General features: G+C 40.5%; 1 protein-coding gene across 2 annotated transcripts in view; it reads left to right on the top strand.

Moving 5' to 3' along the window:
- Positions 1-20,609, top strand: part of dnah9 (dynein, axonemal, heavy chain 9) — a 61,996-nt gene that overhangs the window by 20,975 nt on the left and 20,412 nt on the right. For both annotated transcript variants that reach the window (XM_030775719.1, XM_030775718.1), the window contains exons 30-52: positions 309-447; positions 542-829; positions 3,006-3,216; positions 3,853-3,980; positions 4,184-4,292; positions 4,446-4,593; positions 4,947-5,121; positions 5,466-5,639; positions 5,760-5,967; positions 6,312-6,477; positions 7,088-7,190; positions 7,746-7,985; positions 11,188-11,349; positions 11,946-12,142; positions 12,585-12,747; positions 13,200-13,323; positions 13,713-13,855; positions 14,209-14,370; positions 15,049-15,282; positions 18,306-18,566; positions 18,694-19,119; positions 19,668-19,787; positions 20,153-20,341. In XM_030775719.1, coding sequence (XP_030631579.1) covers positions 309-447; positions 542-829; positions 3,006-3,216; positions 3,853-3,980; positions 4,184-4,292; positions 4,446-4,593; positions 4,947-5,121; positions 5,466-5,639; positions 5,760-5,967; positions 6,312-6,477; positions 7,088-7,190; positions 7,746-7,985; positions 11,188-11,349; positions 11,946-12,142; positions 12,585-12,747; positions 13,200-13,323; positions 13,713-13,855; positions 14,209-14,370; positions 15,049-15,282; positions 18,306-18,566; positions 18,694-19,119; positions 19,668-19,787; positions 20,153-20,341 — 4,270 coding nt within the window. The remainder of the gene's footprint in view (positions 1-308; positions 448-541; positions 830-3,005; positions 3,217-3,852; positions 3,981-4,183; positions 4,293-4,445; positions 4,594-4,946; positions 5,122-5,465; positions 5,640-5,759; positions 5,968-6,311; positions 6,478-7,087; positions 7,191-7,745; positions 7,986-11,187; positions 11,350-11,945; positions 12,143-12,584; positions 12,748-13,199; positions 13,324-13,712; positions 13,856-14,208; positions 14,371-15,048; positions 15,283-18,305; positions 18,567-18,693; positions 19,120-19,667; positions 19,788-20,152; positions 20,342-20,609) is intronic.

The following is a 20,609-nucleotide window of genomic DNA, read 5'->3' as shown; positions in this document are numbered from 1 at the left end:
CTTATTTTGCTCTGTCTCATTAACCAAGAAAAATGAGCCCTCTCTTGTTTATTGGTCTTTTCCAGTTCACATATATATGTATATACACACACACACACACACACACACACATACACACGTACGCACGCATGCACGCACATGCACACACATGCAAATATATATATATATATATATATATGTTTACTATGCTCTCAGTTATTCATACATGTTTTTAATAACCCAGTTTCTGATCTAGTATCCTCTTGAAAAAGTATTCTCTGCCTAAGGATCATTGTACTGAAACATATAACTCATTCTCGCTTCCTCAGGCCATGTGCGATGGTGGTGCCAGACTTTGAGCTCATCTGTGAAATCATGTTGGTGGCTGAAGGTTTCATAGAGGCCAGACTATTGGCCAGGAAATTTATCACACTTTATCAACTCTGCAAGGAACTTCTATCTAAGCAGGTGTGCTATGCTCAACCAAACAAAGAAGACTGCACTGATCTGGGTGTGTTACATAACTCTCACAGTTTCACTCTGTTCTCGCCTCCTGTTTCAGGACCACTATGACTGGGGACTGCGTGCCATTAAGTCTGTGCTGGTGGTAGCAGGATCTCTAAAGAGAGGTGATCCAGAGCGAGCCGAAGACCAGGTGCTGATGAGGGCCCTACGAGATTTCAATGTGCCGAAGATAGTGACCGATGACATGCCTGTCTTTATGGGACTTATTGGGGACCTATTCCCAGCTCTGGATGTTCCACGCAAGAGGGATCCTGAGTTTGAGAAGTTTGTCAAGCAGTCTGTGCTAGACCTCAAATTACAGGCAGAAGATAACTTTGTGCTAAAGGTGAGTTTCACAGAAAATTTTTCCTTCATTTTTCAGAAGCTATTGAATTGTAGGGCATACGTGGGTACTTATTCCATTTGTAAGAGCCTGACACTAAGAACTGGAGCTGGATTGTTAAAACACAGGTTTTGGGCTAAATCTTCCAATATTTGCCTGAGACACAACAGCAAATCAGATAAGCACTCCTACACTAAGCAGCTAAGGAGGTGAATGCAAATTCAGTAATCTCTAGAATATAATCTTTTCGAAGAAATGCATGCTGAAGGAACAAATCTCTTTTAGCTGAATTCCTCATCTGACTTCCTTCCTTCTTCCTTATTAAAATGCATGCATATGATTTAAATGTCCGTATGCAAGAGATGCTGTTCTCTACTAAAGCTTCATATTGATCAGAAGATTCTTTCATGGAGTGTTCCATACTCCGTTCTGCAATTTGATATTACACGATCATTTGTTTACGGAAAATAATAGTTATTACATCCGTAAACTGATGCAGATACTTTCAATACTGAAAATGTATGTGCAATACTGTGTTAAGTTTGAGCAATGTATGTTAATAAATTTTAGATATCCTCGTGCAGACAACCAGACCCAAGAGCTGAACACTCCTCTGGAGAAGTCAGTTTTACCTCTGACTCTCACTGGTCAATGAAAGATTGATAGGTACAATAGACCACCCACTGCACTGTACAGGGAGGCTCCCAGTGTTACTGAGGTAACCATCAGAGTCACAGCCACCTTCTTGATGGATGTTGCAATCAGGGGTTTTTTTGGTCCCCTCTCAATAGCCGCTCTTCTTTTGTTGTACATTACCTTTCTTTAAAAGCCATAAACCTGCTGTTGTGTGTGAGGCACATTAGTGTCAAAGAAGTCTGGAACTGGATGTATTGGGCAAATATAACAATGCTGAAATTACAGTGTAATAGTGCCTCAGGTGCCAGACCCAAGTTCTAATTTCAACCATTAGGGTGAGGTTTAGATATCAGACACGCAGCTCTGTAGAGCCAGGGGAAATAAGTGCAATCTCCAGCGGGTCAAAGAGCCACGGAAACAACATAACAGCACTCCATCAATGAGAACCCAGCTTCGCGAGAGCCATTTAACCCCTGCCATGACACGAGAGCGATGGACGTACACGCGGAACATAGAGATATCGGAAGGCGAACGAGGAGGTCAATGCGAACACGTCCTCGGCGATGGCCTGAACTTTCGGAGTCGCATCTCCTCTTTTGATTTGTGACTGGAAGGCAGTGTCGAGAGGGGAGAGGCGCATGGCTAAGTGCTTGTCTACCATTAGCTGCCAGCTCTGATAGACATCACATCAAAGCTGCAATCAGCCAGGCCTTTGAGATGCCAAAGCTGCTCTGAAGAGCCCAACGGGGAGCTGCGTCAATACCATTGATTGAACATGCCATCAGCATGAAGGAGAAAATCTCTCATTCTCAAGGGGGGGAGGACAAGCTGTCGCTTTTTACACTTTACTATCATTCTAGTAGTTTTGCATAAATGTTAAATTCTGATTGTGTTTTTTTTTTGTACAATGGACCCGGGTCTGAATGTGTTCACAGGGATTATTCACTGAGAAACTGTGCCTGTACACAACCGTCAGTTAACAGGCAAAGCCTACCAGCTTCCATTCACTGGCGTGTCTAAAAAAAAAAAAAAATGCATCCATTAACCCTTCCAATAATTCTGGGACCAGTGATGATGACGATTTAAAATTACAGTTGCAATTTGCAGACATGTTTTATGCAATATGCCTCATTAAGAGCTCCAGCTGCAGTCGTTGTGTTACTACTTAACGGCAAGAAACGAACTCATTTCTTTAATTAGTAGATGGGTTTTAGCAATGACAGCGTAATGAACTGCATGCCTCAGTTTTACCACAATAATGGTGAAAAGTCTGTTGGATGAGGAGAAGATAGATCCCTGTGGAAGAATACTGTGTGTCGAGGACATTGCTGTGGCCCAGAAAAAAATATATATTTGGCTCCTTCTTTGCCTCTGAATGAGTAGCAATCCAAGATTTATTTTTTTTTTTTTGCATTGAACGCGCTATTCCGAGAAGAGCAAAAGAAAAAAAAAAGTATGAATTCTGGAAAAAGAAATTTAAGGGGTATGGTGTTTGTACACATGGAGAATAAATGTCTGAATGTTCATTTTGTATTCCTGTCAGGTCGTCCAGCTGGAGGAGCTCCTTGCTGTTCGTCATTCGGTGTTTGTAGTGGGCAACGCAGGTACAGGCAAATCTCAGGTGATGAAGTCTCTCAACAAGACCTATCAGAACATGAAGCGTAGGCCCGTTTGGGCCGACCTGAACCCCAAAGCTGTCACCAACGACGAGCTCTTTGGTATCATAAACCCAGCCACACGTGAATGGAAAGATGGTGAGCTAAAACGGTCTTCCCCCTTTCACTTTAAAAGGGCAAGTTTACTCTTTTTGTCCTGTGGCATCATAATAACCTTTGCCTCAGCAACTGATGGTTTTTTGATCGTGTGGATTTTTAGGGGCTTTTTTTCTCTCGTATTTTTCATCAAAAACGTTCAGTGTTCAACAGAACCACCATCATTAATAGGACCATGAATCAATGTGGTTTGGAATGAGTTTTAGGTCATTACTTATTTTCAAAATAAATGGGTTCTAAAACATGAAATTGGGGAAAAAAAACAAAAAAATGAAGATGTTGGGCCTTTTTGTGGTGCATGTAATTATGTTGACACTGTTCTCATAAGAGGCAGGGAGACATGGCAGATTTCACTACTGGTTTTTGCTCATTTTTAAAACAAGATCTAAAACTATTTTCTCTTGATTGGCCCATAAAAATCACATACTGTAAGCACTGGTAAATATGGTCTACTAATAAAATATGTCAGAAATTGTGTCAAATTGGGCCCGTATGTAAAAATGGATGAATATTCCCTCAGAGAAATGCCTGGCACCTTCATTGCTTGTGGAAGGCTCATTTTTCCTCTTTGTTGTGAGTGTGTAGCTCAAACTCACTAGGTACCCGTCTGTTTTTCAGGACTGTTCTCTAATATCATGCGTGAGTTGGCTAACATCAGTCACAGTGGCCCAAAGTGGATTGTGCTGGATGGTGATATTGATCCAATGTGGATTGAGTCTTTGAACACAGTAATGGATGACAACAAGGTAATTCATATAGAATGCATTTTGAGTTTGAATTCTGTGTGTTTACACAAGGGTGCACTGACTTTAATACTTAACTAACAGTGTTCCATTTTCAGATTTCTAACATGACCATACAATAACATTCCTCTTTACTGAAGAGTGTGCTTCTAAATGGTAGTAGATATTACTGATAGTGGATATAACTTTTTATCATTTTTAATTAGGTACTGACTCTGGCCAGTAACGAGAGGATTCCACTGAACCCCACCATGAGACTCGTATTTGAGATTAGTCATCTCCGAACTGCTACACCTGCCACTGTGTCCAGAGCTGGTCAGTTACTCCTTGGTGTCATGCACACTTTATTAACAGCCCTTGATATACGACTTAATTATTTTTTGAATTGTCACTATGGCTCTCTAAAGATATTACAAGGGAGATGTAATGTGAAATCAAACAGTGGACCTGCTTGATGTATCCATACAGGCATTTTATACATTAACCCTGCTGATTTGGGTTGGAACCCCCCTGTGTCTAGTTGGATTGACAAGAGAGAAATCCAATCAGAGAAGGCCAATTTAACTATTTTGTTTGACAAGTATCTTCCGCCTTGCCTCGATACCCTCAGATCAAGGTAAGCTTGGAGTGAGCTGTTTATCTAGCATTTGACAATCACACTTCACTCTAATGTTTGCACACCACATTGAGCTTTAACTGTGTAATATTCCAGATGTCACACAGAATCCCTATCGTATCACAGACAGTTCTAGAATGTTTCTCTTCCAGCTGTCTGTCATAAAACATCTCCTCATTGCATATGGAATACCAAGTGTGAAATAGCACAAACAAATAAAAATGGCAAACAGAGTAACAACGAATAACAATTGATTCAGATTCATGCATTTATGGAGAAAAAATGTTTATTTTATTACTGAGTTGAGGGGTGTGTTTACAGAGATACCTGCTCTTTCTCTTTGCCTAATGCAGATTTAAGAAGATTATTCCGGTCCCTGAACAGAGCATGGTCCAGATGCTTTGCCACCTCCTGGAGTGTCTACTGACCCCCGAACATACGCCTCCAGACTGTCCTAAAGAGCTCTACGAACTCTACTTCGTCTTTGCTGCCATCTGGGCCTTTGGAGGGGCCATGTTCCAGGACCAGGCAGGAAAATAATTTCAACTAAGCCATTATGTTGTTCTCATTGTCATGCACCCTGACACGTTTTTAGAAACATGATAAAATACTACAAGAGGATTTCTAATCTCAAATACCTCAAAATGCTCACTTCTTCAAACGTAACTCCCAACAAAAGACATTGGGTTTGTGATTTCAGTATGTGGCTTGGGTAAAACGCTTTAAGTACTAAGTTAGAACTATTCGCAGCTTCACTGAGGTTATGCAATGCTTCCCTTTAAATACTTATTTAACACCCTTGATGACTTGGAATGAATGAAGAATACTTATTAAAGCATTGCTTATCTTCATTTGCATGATTTTATTTGCAGCTGGTGGATTACAGAGTGGAGTTCAGTAAATGGTGGGTGACTGAATTTAAAACCATCAAGTTTCCCTCTCAGGGCACAGTGTTTGATTATTACATTGACCCTGACACAAAGAAATTTGAGCCCTGGTCCAAAATGGTACCCAAGTTTGAAATGGATCCGGACATTCCTCTCCAGGTGTGTAGACTGTACTTACTTCACACTCACCTGCCGAAGCGAGATCTCCTGCTATGTCATTTGCCATCCAGAAATAATTAAAAGAAAAACAACACACATATGGATTTGCGGACTGTTTAGGCTTGCTTGGTGCACACCACAGAGACGATCCGCGTCCGATACTTCGTGGACCGTCTACTGGAGAGGAGGCGTCCAGTTATGCTCGTGGGGAACGCCGGGACGGGAAAGTCAGTCCTCGTCGGAGATAAGCTTGGTTCCTTGGACCCGGACAAATACATGATCAAAAATGTCCCCTTCAACTACTACACCACCTCTGCCATGCTGCAAGGTATACTGTTATACGCAAGGACATGTAATCTGATATTTTGTCTTTGAGAAAGAAATAGTCTCTAAACTGACAGATTTTTGTGAATTTTTTTTTTTTCTGCTGATGACAGCATGTTTGGATTGCTATTGTTCATTCTTTTTGACAGCTGTCGAGCTCCTTGTGTGTTACTGAACAGATTGTTTATCCATATTTTCTTTCTTCTTTTTTTTCTTATTTCTCATTGGGTTTTTTTGACACAAAACAGCTTTTATTTTACTATACCAGTGGCAAAAAAAAAAACAAAAATCCTAAAACTTTAACAGAAAAAGTGCACTAGTTCCTCGTCTGTATGTACTTTTCTTCAGCCATTTTAGAGAAGCCCTTGGAGAAAAAAGCAGGAAGAAACTATGGCCCACCGGGAAGTAAGAGGCTTATATACTTCATAGATGACATGAACATGCCTGAGGTAGATGCCTATGGCACAGTGCAGCCCCACACTCTGATTCGTCAGCACATGGATTACAACCACTGGTAAACACAAAATGATGTAACACTTCTCCTGACTGTAGTATTCATGTCAATCTATACTTACTTAAATCTATTTAATCTCAATAGATTTCAGATGACAGGTTTTACTATTATTGTAAGCTGTAAATATATTGCCGAACTAAGAGGATAGGAGATATGTCATGTTAGAAATGGCATTCCTGAAAGTTCCTCCGTAGCATAGTGACTTAAATAGCTGCTGTAATTGTGTTTAAATTGTGTAGCATTTCTGACATGATTAAAATGTAATAGTTAAAAAATAAAGAGTAAAATGAGGCAGTCAGGGAATGTCTCTGAATTGTACTAGCTTTGGAATTAAAATATGCTGTGAATGCAAGATAGAGAAAGCACTGAGTGATTGTGTATGTGTGTGTTTGTGTGTGTGTGTGTGTGTGTGCGCGCGCGTGCGTTTGTGCTCACGTGTGTGTGTGTGTGTGTGTGTGTGCGCGCGCACGCGTGTGTGTGCGTGCTCAGGTGTGTGTGTGTGTGTGTGTGTGTGTGTGTGTGTTTGTGTGTGTGCGCAAGTGTATTTGAGCATCAGAGCGTTCTCTTTGCCCCGCATTGCTGTGATGGGTGGTGCACTGTGTCTTCTCAGGTACGACAGGAGCAAGCTGCAGCTGAAGGAGATCCACAATGTGCAGTACGTGTCCTGCATGAATCCCACATCAGGCAGCTTCACCATCAACCCAAGGCTGCAGGTAACTAATGCCCACCTCACCACGTCCCACTATACAATCCTTCAGATTCAAAAAGGTTTGAATCACATTTAGGAATATCCTGTAAAATTCTACCCATCGACTCTTTTTCGAAAAATCAATTTTATTGCGAATAACCTCTTAACTCTGCCACACGTATAAACAGAGCACATGTGAAACAGATCAGATTTTAAATGAGAAAGAAATATACTTTAAATATCCTTTTTTATCCTTTTTGAATTTTATCTTTTGCATATTGTGAATAGTATATATCCTGATTGAAAATGCCTTACAATACATAAATACAGGGTGGTATCTGCTATATCTCTTAATGTATTTTTAAAGCATTTCTTTCTGTTAATATTTCAGTAAATTTACAACAGCAGTGAATGCATGGTTACTGAGGTTAACTGAGACACTCTCACAGTCAAAGCAACGCATAGACCATTGACAATGTTGAATAAACATTGTTTTACAAGATACATAAAATCTGCCTCAGTGTTTAAATTGCTGATTAATCTGTCTTATCTCTGTAACTTGAAAAATGTTCTTTTTAAGCGGCATTTCTCAGTGTTTGCCCTCTCCTTCCCTGGAACGGAAGCCCTGAGTACAATCTACTGCAGTATTTTGAGTCAACATCTCAGGGGCGAGGGCTTTGGGCTTGCTCTCCAGAAAAGCTGTCCACAGTTGGTCCAACTAGCGCTGGCATTCCACCAGCGCGTGACCGCCACCTTCCTACCCACAGCCATCAAGTTCCACTACATTTTCAACCTTCGTGACCTCTCCAGCATATTCCAGGTACTCCAGCCACTCTCAACTCCTTAAAAAAACATAAATTATTAAATTTTAGCCAGCAAACTTCTAATTTCAACTGCCCAGAAAGTTCTTTGATAACAGAGTTTTATTCACGGGGCTTTTAGAGTTTGATAGTCTATATTATGCCTCATTTTAAATTTTGCTTTCGTAAGCCTTTGCCTCTAAAGTGTGAAATGTGAATACACTGTAAGTAATTTCTCTCTTAAATGACTATTGATTTTGAAAACCAAAGCTAATAGTTTGAAAGAGCCCTGAGATTATTCTGAAAGAAAAGGGAATAGATCAGGTTTTATGGGTATTATGTTTTAATATATTTAAATGATCATAGCAATTCAGTTCTCAGCCTGTCTTTAGGTGAACTCTTTGAACAATCTGTCATAAAAATCCTCTCTTGCAGTTTAAAGGACCATTTTTTTTTTTGCCGTGATATGAAATGTATAATTATCTGAACCACGCGGGATTTTTCATCTGCATTATCTAACAGAAATCGGTTTAAACTGTGACAGAAACCTGTGAAAAAGAAAACTTTACATTTATCAAACTCATAAGACAGATTTTTTTAATACTCCAAAATTGCATGTACTCTCAGACAAATTCTCTTTGATTGTCTGTTTCTGTCCCCAACAAATTCTCTTTGATTATCTGTTTGACTCTAAGATGATGATCTCCAATTTTCATTTCAGCCTTCTAATGAAGAGATACTTGAAAGTCAACATATCTAATAGGATCCTCATATGGAAACAATTTAGCGCTGCTACCACACCAGGTGTGATATCAGACTTTTTATTCCTTGTTACGGCTGTCGCTTAAAGAAACCGAAGTTGACTTCCGCATTTTGAAAATCCTTTTATTCGCGCAAAATTCGCGGCCCTCCGCCCGATGTCGAGAAGATGAAACGCAAAAAGAGAGGATGCCCCTATGAACCTCTCCTCATTGTGTTCTCTGCAGTCAGAGTAATGAAGCAAAATGAGAAAGAGCAGAGCAGATGAGACACAGTCAAGAGAAACATTTGAAGTGTGGCCTGAGAACTACCTCACTAATTCAGCTTTCTGCTGAGCCGCCTAAGGAAAGCAAGGCTGCAGAGTGCTGCCTTAGAGCAACCTCACAGTCCATTCCATTTTGTGAAACTCGTCCTGAGAATTTTAAAGTGGACTGCCAGCCAAAAGTACACAAAAGTTCATAAACAGGGAACGGTCTTGCATTTTTCATTTTAATTAACGAACTCTCTAAGTTATTTGACGGCAAGGATTTTAAAAGTAGTTTATTAAGTTATTATGATTTATGGTACATGGGTGTTTTTTTTTGTTGTTGTTATGCATAGCTTTAGCCGAAGGCTTGATCTTTGTTTTAGCAAAATTGTGTGAGAAAAGAGTCGGAAACTTTTAAACAACATTCTGGAGAGCATTTGTTGAAATATTTTTTTCCACTTTCATCCAAATTCTGCCACGAGGCATCATGCTTATTTCATATCCACAGACAGAAATATTGTAGTTAATTAAAAACCTTTGAGTTTTGAGTCCGCTAAAATAATTAGTCCCCATTGAGGAAGTAATGAGGAAGTCTGCATTGTGCCAGGCGACTGTATGCTGACAGCCTAAAGTCATCTGTTGTGTGTGCCGTAGCTGTGGGGCAGAGTAGGCTCCAGCCTGCTGTAAGTCATCTTAACCGACTTCCTGAGGTGAGGTGTTGGCATGACCAAGAGGAAAAACACAACTCTATCTTGCCGGGGCACGATGCGCAATCAATTTGATTTATTTGTTTTTGAGGAAGGCATTGTTTGAAATTGCTCACTACCTTCAAGTACTCCAAAAAGCACCTGAAGGGGGAAAAAAAGAAAAATTCTGGGTTTGTCTGCAGCTTCCACAAAGAGTACATTTTAGAAAATATCTGGGTAGTGACTGAAATGTCTAAATATGTTTTGAGCTACTTCATTTTTGCAGTTTTTGCTGTCTGAAAGTGAATTTCAAACTATTTAGTAACGAGGCTCTTTTTTTTTCATGTTCCATGACTGTAAACAGTTTCCTTGGAATCAGCATAAAATTGTACATGAAAAATAGTTTCTAGCGTCAAATGTTGAGACACATCAGTTGCGAAGATATTGTACAGTCCTCTCAGTGATGAATGGAATACTGATTGGAGGAGACTGAGCATTACATAGTCTTTATCATGTTTGCCAACAGCGTTCAGCGCATGTGACCCATTATCAATCTTGTTAAAAACAAACCCATTCCTGTCACTTCCATTGGTTTCCCGTTCAACTTAACCATACCAGTGGTTGTTTTCCCTTTCTTGGAATGAAACAACTAATGCATGGGTTTGTCCATTCCAATCCATCATCAATCAACCGCTGCTTAATCTAGACTCTGAGTTAAGCTGGTTCAGAAACACATTATTCATTGTTTCATGCAAAACAGGTTCTTACTTTTACCTTTTACATGCTAGCTGAATTAAAAATATAAATTCTTTAGACATACTCAAATTGTTTTTGAAGTTTGTAGTCATTAGGTTCACTCAGTGCGAAAACAGTTGAAGTTAATGGAGCTCAACACACGAGCTCAAGCTAAAATGAAGGTCATGCCCTCAAAAGCAAGGAGTTCAACGGAACTTGAGAAGATCAAAGCTAAGACAGAAAAGTCAGAAACGAACTCACATAAAGTGGGAACGTATTCATAGCTAATGGGTTTTAAGTTGTTAAGCAAGTCTTGCAGGTTAGGTGGTTACTGAGGATCAACAGTGACAATGGAGAGATTGTTTACACCCTCTTATTTTGGAATTGAGCGTTCCAAATTTGAGACAATGAAGCCATCGATTCTTGATCCTACTTAGTTCTGATGACTGAGATTCATTTGTTCTTTCACACTTGGGGTCTCTGTCTATCTGATTAAGTACATTCCTGTTACTTCTCAAAGTTCATAGTTCATCCAGTAGATACTGAAGATACTGCTTTTCAGCTGTCTCAGCTGACTGGGACTATCAGCTTTGATATTCATTTACGTCAATTTGTAGGAAAAATATAACACTTCATGAAAAATAATTGTCAAATAAACAGCTAAGTTTTTACTGGTAATTACTGGTAATATTTTGTCTTCTTCCCATAACTCCTCTTGAATTTCATAGTATGACCCATGGCTTTAAATGGGATGAACTTGCTCATTGGTGAAACAATTTATTTCTGACTTTTCAGGGCATCCTTTTTTGCAAAAGCGAATGTCTGAAGACTCCTCAGGATCTGGTGAAGATTTACATACACGAGTCCAACCGGGTTTACCGAGACAAGATGGTGGAAGACAAAGACTTTGCGGTTTTTGACAAGCTGCAGTCAGATCTGGTGAAGAAGTTTTATGAGGTGAGAGGGTTCTCAGAGTTTTACACGGCGGCCGGCATCATTAAGCTATGGTTGCCATGTAGTGAAGCCAGACGCCAGTGCCCAGTGTAGCCTAGGGAGGCAATGCTAATCAAGGCAGGCCCTGACAGCCAGTAACAACATCAGTCCAGCAAATTGAGGGGGAAAAAAATTTAATGTTTTTCTCTTTCCTTCCACTGCCCCCCTGGTTCCTGGAGTTTATCACAGTGTGGTCATGCTACAGTAAAAAGACAGATATCCCTCCTGTCTTCTCTAGCAGATATACTCCTGTAAGGCTACTTTCTCACATCACAGAACCTTCCATTCCACCTAGTGAGGCTTGCCTGCTGTGCTCAGGTGAATAACAAGCTGGCCAAAAGAAGAAATGTTGAGTTTACGTTGGCAGGGGAGATTTGAGCTAACAACTTGAGAGAAAAGAAAAGTTCAGAGTTGATAGTGTCACACCAGCGAGTTCAAATACTCAGGTTAAAACAAGTAGTAATGGGGGTTAAAAGGTTCCCTCCCTTGGTGCCCATGCTATAGGTCTTCACATATTAATTATTAATGCTGTGCTGAGCTAAGTTTTGTGCTTCCATCAGGACATGGAAGAAGCCCTGGAGGAAACCAAGGTGATGAATATGTACTGCCACTTTGCCCTGGGCGTCGGAGAGCCCAAATACATGCCAGTGCAGTCATGGGGGAGCCTGAACAAAACTCTACTAGAGGCACTTGACAGCTACAATGAAGTCAACGCCAACCTCAACTTAGTTCTCTTCGAGGATGCGATGTCACATATGTAAGAGTGAAACCAGCTTTTCTTTTCTTTTCTTTGTTTGTTCGTTTTCTTTTTTGTCATCAGTGATTGTGGTGGCAGTCTTTGAAATGACCTTCATTATCTGCACAGTCCAGATGTAAAACCCAGGAACAAATCCTATATACATAGGAATTTATAATATAAGATAATATTCTTGATTCGGCACCATCAAAATAAGCATTTGATGATGATGATGATGATGATATTGATGGTGATAGTGATGATAAGAATGATGATGTTTGGGATGATGATGAGGTTTGTGAGGATAAAGAAGATTATACAGATCATAAAGATTATACTGATGACTATGCAGATGATGGCTTTGCTATCTTGCTTTCTCTGTCTGTATTTTTAAATTAAAAAAAAAACATATTCACATCCTTCACTCAACCTTATTTTCCTCTTCTTTTCTTCTTTGGTTTAGTTGTCGTATAAACCGGATTTTGGAGTCTCCCAGAGGGAATGCACTCCTGGTAGGGGTAGGCGGCAGTGGGAAACAAAGCCTGACAAGACTGGCAGCATTCATCAGCTCCCTGGAGGTCTTTCAGATCACGCTGAAGAAAGGCTACAGTATCCCTGATCTGAAGGTGGAGTCCCTTTACAACAAACTTAGTGTTTTACATTCTAGTCTTGCGCTGGATGCATATCCTATTACACATTCAGTACAGCCCCCCCACCCCCATCCCCCCATCCCCCAAAATTGCATGTGGATATGATAATATAAGATTTTATTGTAGTGCAAGCACTCACTGTCTTTTGCATTATTACTTTAAAGATCCTTGAAGGTTTGTAAATCCTTTATGGTGGAGCACACTGGATGTGTTCTCGGAAAGTCAATAGTATTTCAATAATTAACAAGTACACAGAGGAGCTCTTTAATACAATGTGATATTGTACAGCACTGTAGCTCATCAACTTTTATGTACACAGTATATTTTATCTAAAATGTTCCACAGAGACACTGTTAAAGGCAGGATGTGTAGCAGTCTAATATTTGTGTGTGTGTGTGTGTGTGTGTGTGTGTGTGTGTGTGTTTCAGAGTGATTTGGGAACGCTGTACATCAAAGCCGGTGTCAAGAATGTTGGCACAGTGTTCCTGATGACAGATGCCCAGGTAGCAGATGAGAAGTTTCTCGTGTTGGTGAATGACCTTTTGGCATCTGGTAAGGACTACCCGTTAATGCCAACTGACATCAAAAAATGTTTTGTTTCTCTGCCAACAATAGAGGGTGTCAGGTTTTTTTCCCCCTCTAATATACTATTGCTGATGTAATTCTTGCACTACGATTCAGACTTTTTCTCAGTCAGATGCCTCTTTAAATGAATTTTGATTCTGTGTTTTGTCTTTTTTTTTTGGTTTTTGATCGATTTTTTTTATGAAAAGGAATAGCAACAATATTTAAGACTTGCACTGCAGAGTCTCTAGAGTGAATACACAGATGAAGTCTGAAAGTATGTTCTTAACTGTTATTTCAGTCAAACACTTTGTTCCTTATCTGTCAACACCCCATCCGGCTGCCCCCACATCAGCATTTTTCTCCCCCTTCCCTAGGTGAGATCCCTGATTTGTTCCCTGATGATGAGGTGGAGAACATCATCGGCGGAGTTAGGAATGAGGTGCGGGGCCAGGGCTTGCTGGACACAAGGGACAACTGCTGGAAGTTTTTCATCGACCGCGTCCGCAGGCAACTCAAGGTGTGTGAATAAAAATGATTCATTTGCTCCCCGTACTGAAAAAACCTATGAGCCACTGAAACCTCTCAGAAAGATTAAGCACTGGACTCTATCTGTATATACTATGGAGAGCTACAAACATTGAGTTTTCACGTCTTCTTTCAATGTAACAATATAAACACAATTTAAAGTGGATTCATTTCTCATGGGAAAGCAGGCAAGGGTTGGTTGTAGATGTTATTCACATTTGGAGAGGTGAAGGGGAGTCGAGAAAACCATCCTTTGTCTTCGGACCATAATAATGAATGTTAAGCTCCCATGGGTCCGAGCTTAGAAGTAGTAGGCTTTTACTTTGAAAGCCGTTGTTTTTGCAGGTTGCCCTCTGCTTTTCCCCAGTGGGCAGTAAACTCAGAGTGCGTAGTAGGAAGTTCCCCGCAGTGGTCAACTGCACAGCCATCGACTGGTTCCACGAATGGCCCCAAGAAGCTCTGGAGTCAGTCAGCCTTCGTTTTCTACAGGAAGTGGATCACATCGAGGTGAGAGTACGGGGCAAGTCGTCCACCCTGTGAATGCAGTTAATCTCTGAGCCAACTACACTATTCACCTGAGTCTACTGGACACAGACACAAATGCACACTTTGAAAGTGTCAGTCATTTCTGATTGTAATGTATCGCAAGGCTGTCATTCCTGCCCACGCTGCGGTTTAGCTTGTCACCACTGACAGTGACGTGACGTTCAGCCAGGGATGAATAATATATGGTTCTGTCAGTAATGAGGGAGTACATTTAAAAGCTGGTTCCCTGGGCATTTGCTTTTTTGTTCTAGTTTGTCATCCACTGAATCCTAGCCAGTGTGCCATAGCAGCGAACGGCTTGTGTTATGGAAATTGGCCCAGTTTTTTCTTTTTTTCTTTTTCTTTTTTTTTTTTGCATCACTTGCAGAGGTGAAAAAGAACATGAAGTCTTGTCATGATTCAGGTGCAAATATATTTTAATTACAAATGTGTTTTTTTCACAACTCAGAGGTTCTGAACTCACAGATTAAATAATTAGATACAACAGAGTTGCTGACAGTTTCTGCTTTCTGAGATATGAGTTTGGAAACATAACACATATCATGTATGATGTATTATTATGTATATAAAACGGTTGTATTTTAAAATATACAAGTCCTATGTAGGCAATATAAATTGTCTGTTTTTCTGTTTCTCCAGCCAGAAGTGAAGGATTCAGTTAGTAAGTTCATGGCTTATGTCCATGTAAGTGTAAACAAGACCTCTAAGGACTACCTGGCCAATGAGCGACGTTACAATTACACAACGCCAAAGTCCTTCCTGGAGCAGATCAAACTCTATAGAAACCTGCTGGCTCTGAAGAGACAGGACCTCACCAGTAAGATGGAGCGTCTGGAGAACGGCCTGCAAAAGCTCAACAGCACATCAGCTCAGGTGTCTGTTCAAAAATGTTTCACTTTTAAACTCGCATTGCTCTTCGAATGATTCGTCTTGAACAGACCTCGTCTCACCAGGTCACTAATACTGGATGGACCAGATAGATTTCTTAAGAAGTAGACCGTTTTTATTCATTTTGTTCTGTCTTTTTTTCGCTAGCCGTGATGCTGACTTTGTCCACATTTCCCTCCACTGGGAACAGAAATAATTTTAATTGAATTCTGACATTACCCCAATCACACTAGATGAGGAGAAGAGTGAAATGGTAACTTGGTACGATAACATATCTTGAGAGAAAAATGCAAAGTCACGGAGGTATAATTTGTAATGGGTTCACCGCTTCGTGATGACGTGGTACACTTACCCCAAGAAGCCAGGAGGATTCATTTTGACGTCCAGAATGAATCAGTTTTATATACTCATATATTTTTCACTCCTTCTGTACCTCCCTATTGCATGACATATTGCTTCCAATTATACTGATCGTCTAAATGTTCTCCACTCTGTTCCTCCGCTCAGTTATACTGTACGTGCATTCATTCAGAGCGGTGGAATTTTCAGCATCTTCAACTTCTTACTTTCAGTTACCACTTTATTTCATTTCATCATCCCCATAGATCCATCTTAAATAAAAAAAAAAAAAGAGAGAGAGCGTATTTTACTTGGTTTCTTACCCTCCGCGCATTCCTGATTTTCTCTTCCAATCATTAACATACTCTGCTCCCAGGGAGCAGCATGACTCATTTGATTTTAATCTCTGCTGTGTGCCTTGTTTGTGCTGTTTGTTTTTAACAGTGGTCAGAATTCATTAAGATTGCATAAATTAATGACTGAAATAAGCAATAAAAAAAAAGGGGGACCGGACTGTGCTCCTAATATAAAACGAACCCGCAAACGATTTTGAGGACTTGCCTACTGTAAACGTTTCTCTCATTACCGATCATTACTAAGCATCTCGCTGTCGTAGGTGTCACCGCCTGTGGTTATGACTTTCATAAATGAGATTTTTTTTTGTTGTTGTTGTTGTAGTTGCCGTTATGCCGATAAACTGAAGGACTTTTTAATGATTAAAGACTTATTGGTGTGTGGTAACGTGGCATGTGTTCGGTGCTGAAGTCTGGTTTCTCAGGTTGATCCAGCCCCGGCATGGGTGGGCGTGAATCCCGACGGCACAGACCTGCAGAAATACTCTTTTCACCCTCGGCAAATGGCTTTGGGGATGCATCTTCGGCCCCACGCTTTAAATGTGAAAGCTATCAGGAAGCTCATTTGCGCATATAGATTGTGCTTGAGAAGGGAAAAAAAAAAGACATGGAAGTTGACAAAATTTCACAGATGCTATCAGACACCATATTGTGCAGAGAGAAATGAGGCTCGGATGAGTACCCTGCTTAGATAAAGAAGATGACAGATCATCGGCTGGGGTCTTTGAGTTTGGCTTGAAGTCAAACTTAAAAGTATGTGTTAATGATGGAAAAAAAGTTTGTTGGTATTACTCCAATAAATAACAGCTTTATTGAAACTGGCCTGCTGTAGCATAAGATTAGTAGATACTGATGCAAAGCGGTTCTTTTGCTTAGCCTGAAAGCTTGGATATTTGCCCATTGTTGAAACGTTTTTTTTTTTTTTTTTGTAATCAGTACTGCAGTGTTCTGAGAGTATGTGCAACGAGTAGCGTCATCACTTTGTTTATAGCTCCTGGCTTTTGAAATTTTTAGTTTAAAAGTAACAAAGACAGACAAGTCTTCCAAGTGCACTAGTTGTTAAGGACTGGTTGTTCTGTGACACCATGACATTTCTCTTTCTTGTACTCTGATTCACACATCTTTGATCAGTTGTTGTCATTTATTGTTTTGTACAGTCTTCTGTGTGTGTGTGTGTGTGTGTAAATATACACACACACACACACACACATATGTATAAACACTAAATGTTCTTTGGTTAAAACTTTGTTGTCTAAACTCTTGAGTTCCTATGCCGTCACTGCATGTAGCTCTTAGGGTATGTTCTCGCTGGTTGAAGGGAGATCATTATAGCTGTTTCATTCTGTTTGGAGTGCAGAGAGGGAGAGATGAAGAGAGGTTTAAGTGCACTTTTTGACTTTCCTTCCAGAGCAATTAGTACTCCATCATTTCAACCTCCTATTCATCAGTTTAATTGCCCGCATGATAGCAACTTGATTTTGTGTGTGTTTTGCCATCCTACCCCGAAGGCAGTTTGTCCCTGAAGTCTCATTTTCTAATGGCTAATCAGCTCATTCGGTGGCAAAAAAAATGTTTTTGATTTCTCATGTGCAACCTTGAAAAGAGTTGAGTTTGCAGTGGAACTTTTTTTTGTTCCAGCTTTTTATGAAAAAAAAAAAAAAGAAGTTTGGTTTGTCCATCATGTCACTGTGTGATGTTGCTTGAATCTTGTTTTGGTGTGTTCCTTACTTTCCAATTTTCACGTGTGAATGGCTTTTCACTCTCTTATGATGTTTGCTTGGAAACAGCTACAGCAAAAACACAGTGAATTTCTGAGGACAAGTGATTAGAAAAGTCAGGTCTATTAAAATTTTCTTTTCAATCATATCTAACAAAACAAACGCTCTTGCTTTTGTTTTTGGCAAAGAAAGAAGATGTTTTTTTTATTTAACAATTAAAATGGTGTGTGTTCATTATCAGATAAGATCATAAATATGATTCAACAATGACTTTCAAAACAAAAACAAAATGATCTGTCTCTCAGAAACACAGGAGATGCAATTATATGATAATAGCAAATCCATTAGTTCTATTGTACACATCTAATGCACTTAGGAGATACTGCCCACAGTACTGTGAGTACAGTATTCTGACTTTTATACACTCGTCAAACCACCCTCTCTTCCCCCATTACCTGCTCCAATTTTTTTTTTTCTTCTTTTCTTTCTTCACCCATGTGTGGTCATGATGACTTTTATCCATTCAATCAATGCTTTTGTCAAAACACTCAGTTAAAGAGTTTACCTTTTGCCCTTGTCCATCTGGATCATTTGACAGGTGGATGACCTGAAGGCCAAACTGGCCGCGCAGGAGGTGGACCTCAAGCAGAAAAACGAGGACGCGGATAAGCTAATCCAGGTGGTGGGGGTGGAGACGGAGAAAGTTAGCCGGGAAAAAGCGGTAGCAGACGAGGAGGAGCAAAAGGTGGCCTCCATCGCTGTGGTGGTGAGCAAGAAGCAGCAAGACTGTGAGGAGGATCTTGCCAAGGCTGAGCCTGCTCTTATAGCAGCTCAGGAGGCCCTCAACACCCTCAACAAGGTCCGATATTCATGCATTGTTTACCCTGAAGAAAAAAGCAAAATGATTCCGGTCAAGTTTGATATCACTGAAAGAAGATGCTATTTGTTTTTTTAATGTACGTTCTGTTTCGTTGTCTTTCCCTCAGAATAATTTGACGGAGCTTAAAACTTTTGGTTCACCGGTGGTTGCGATCACCAACGTGACCGCTGCTGTTATGGTACTCATGGCCCCCGGTGGTCGAGTCCCAAAAGACCGCAGCTGGAAAGCAGCCAAAGTGATGATGGCTAAGGTGGATGCGTTTCTGGACTCGCTAATTAATTTCAACAAGGAGAATATTCATGAGAACTGTCTCAAAGCCATCCAACCCTACCTTCAGGACCCTGAATTTAAACCTGAGCTAGTGGCTGCCAAGTCCAACGCTGCTGCCGGACTCTGCTCTTGGGTCATCAATATTGTTAAGTTCTACCAGGTGTTCTGTGAGGTGGAGCCTAAGAGACAGGCATTAAACAAGGCTAATGCAGAGCTAGCTTCTGCTCAGGAGAAGCTCACGGCTATTAAGACTAAAATCAATGTGAGTCAACAACACTGTCTGTTCTGACAGCGGTGAATAAGTTTCCATGCCTCTAAGTTTATACCCTTGGGTGAAGTACAATTACACGATTTTAATACTGTAGCTGTAAGCAGTGTGAAAGGATCTTGACCTCTTTGGATGTGATGCAGCAGTTCATATTACATTTGCATGCTTAAAAAGTTGCTGTCATTGTAATGAACTGAGATCAGACACTGAGTTAAATGAAACAGCGGTGGATTCAGACTAATCAGAATCTATGTGTCTCTACTGAGTAATTGTGTTTATTCCTATGGTAATTGTCAGCATGCAGAGTAAAATTTCAATATTTAGACTGATATCTTTACTTTAACTTTCGGAACTTTGGTTAGTTTCAGTAGAAATAAACTTGTTTGTTGTTTGTTGTTCCCTTTATAGTGACTGTTAGAAAGTTCTCTCTCTCTCTCTCTCTCTCTCTCTCTTTTTCTCTCTCTGCTCTCTGTCCATCTCTTTCTCTCTCTCTTTCACTCTCCCTCTTTTAATAACCTCAATTTCTCTTCACTCCCTGACAGCACCTTAATGAGAACTTGGCGAAGCTGACGGCTAAGTTTGAGAAAGCCACAGCAGACAAGCTGAAGTGCCAACAGGAGGCCGAGTCCACGGCACGCACCATCTCTCTCGCCAACCGCCTAGTGAGTCTCCACCTCCTCCCTTCCTGCAGCATCTATTGTTCGATCTTCCTATCGAAATATGTTTAACTCCACCAAGGTCGAAATGGCCTGAGTCAAAACAGGTTGTTACTGCTAATGTCTTAATGCCTTTATTACCTGTAAGAATAATAAAACACACAAGCAGAAATATTGAGCATAATTATCCATAAAGATCGAACACCCACATTTCCTTTTGTTAATAGCTACATTAGTATTCTGGTCAGTAGTGCCTTCATTTCAGGATTATACATTAGCCTTTTGGTTGAAAGTGAATCAGCTAGATCTCCTGCTCCCGCATGCTTTCTCATGTGTGTGTTTATCATGGATTTGTCACTCTCCCCTCTCAGGTCGGGGGACTTGTGTCGGAGAACGTCCGCTGGGCTGAGGCTGTAGATAACTTCAGGAACCAGGAGAGAACACTATGTGGAGATGTGCTGCTGATCACAGCGTTCGTGTCTTATCTCGGCTACTTTACAAAGCGATATCGTCACGAACTGATGGACAACACATGGAGGCCATATCTTAGCCAGCTTAAGGTCAGCGTTAGTTACGTGGAGAGAACGCTGAATCACAGCACTTGGTGCTCTGAACATATCTGCTCTATCACTTAATCACTGAAGCCCACAATCCAGCTAGCATGTATATTCACAGCACAGAGAAAGCTCTTAAATGAAGGGGATCTCTTTAGCATTCACTCCAGATCTGACTGCTTGATTTGCTAAGAATAGGTTACAGGTTTGACTGACAGTGGTCATAACAAATCAGAAGTGAATGGCAGTGTGTCAGAATAAACGACATGATTCT

Source organism: Chanos chanos, chromosome 5 (assembly GCF_902362185.1).
Source record: "Chanos chanos chromosome 5, fChaCha1.1, whole genome shotgun sequence".
NCBI lineage: Eukaryota > Metazoa > Chordata > Actinopteri > Gonorynchiformes > Chanidae > Chanos > Chanos chanos.
The sequence above is the reverse complement of the archived record's forward strand: the minus strand, read 5'-3'. Positions and strand labels throughout refer to the sequence as shown.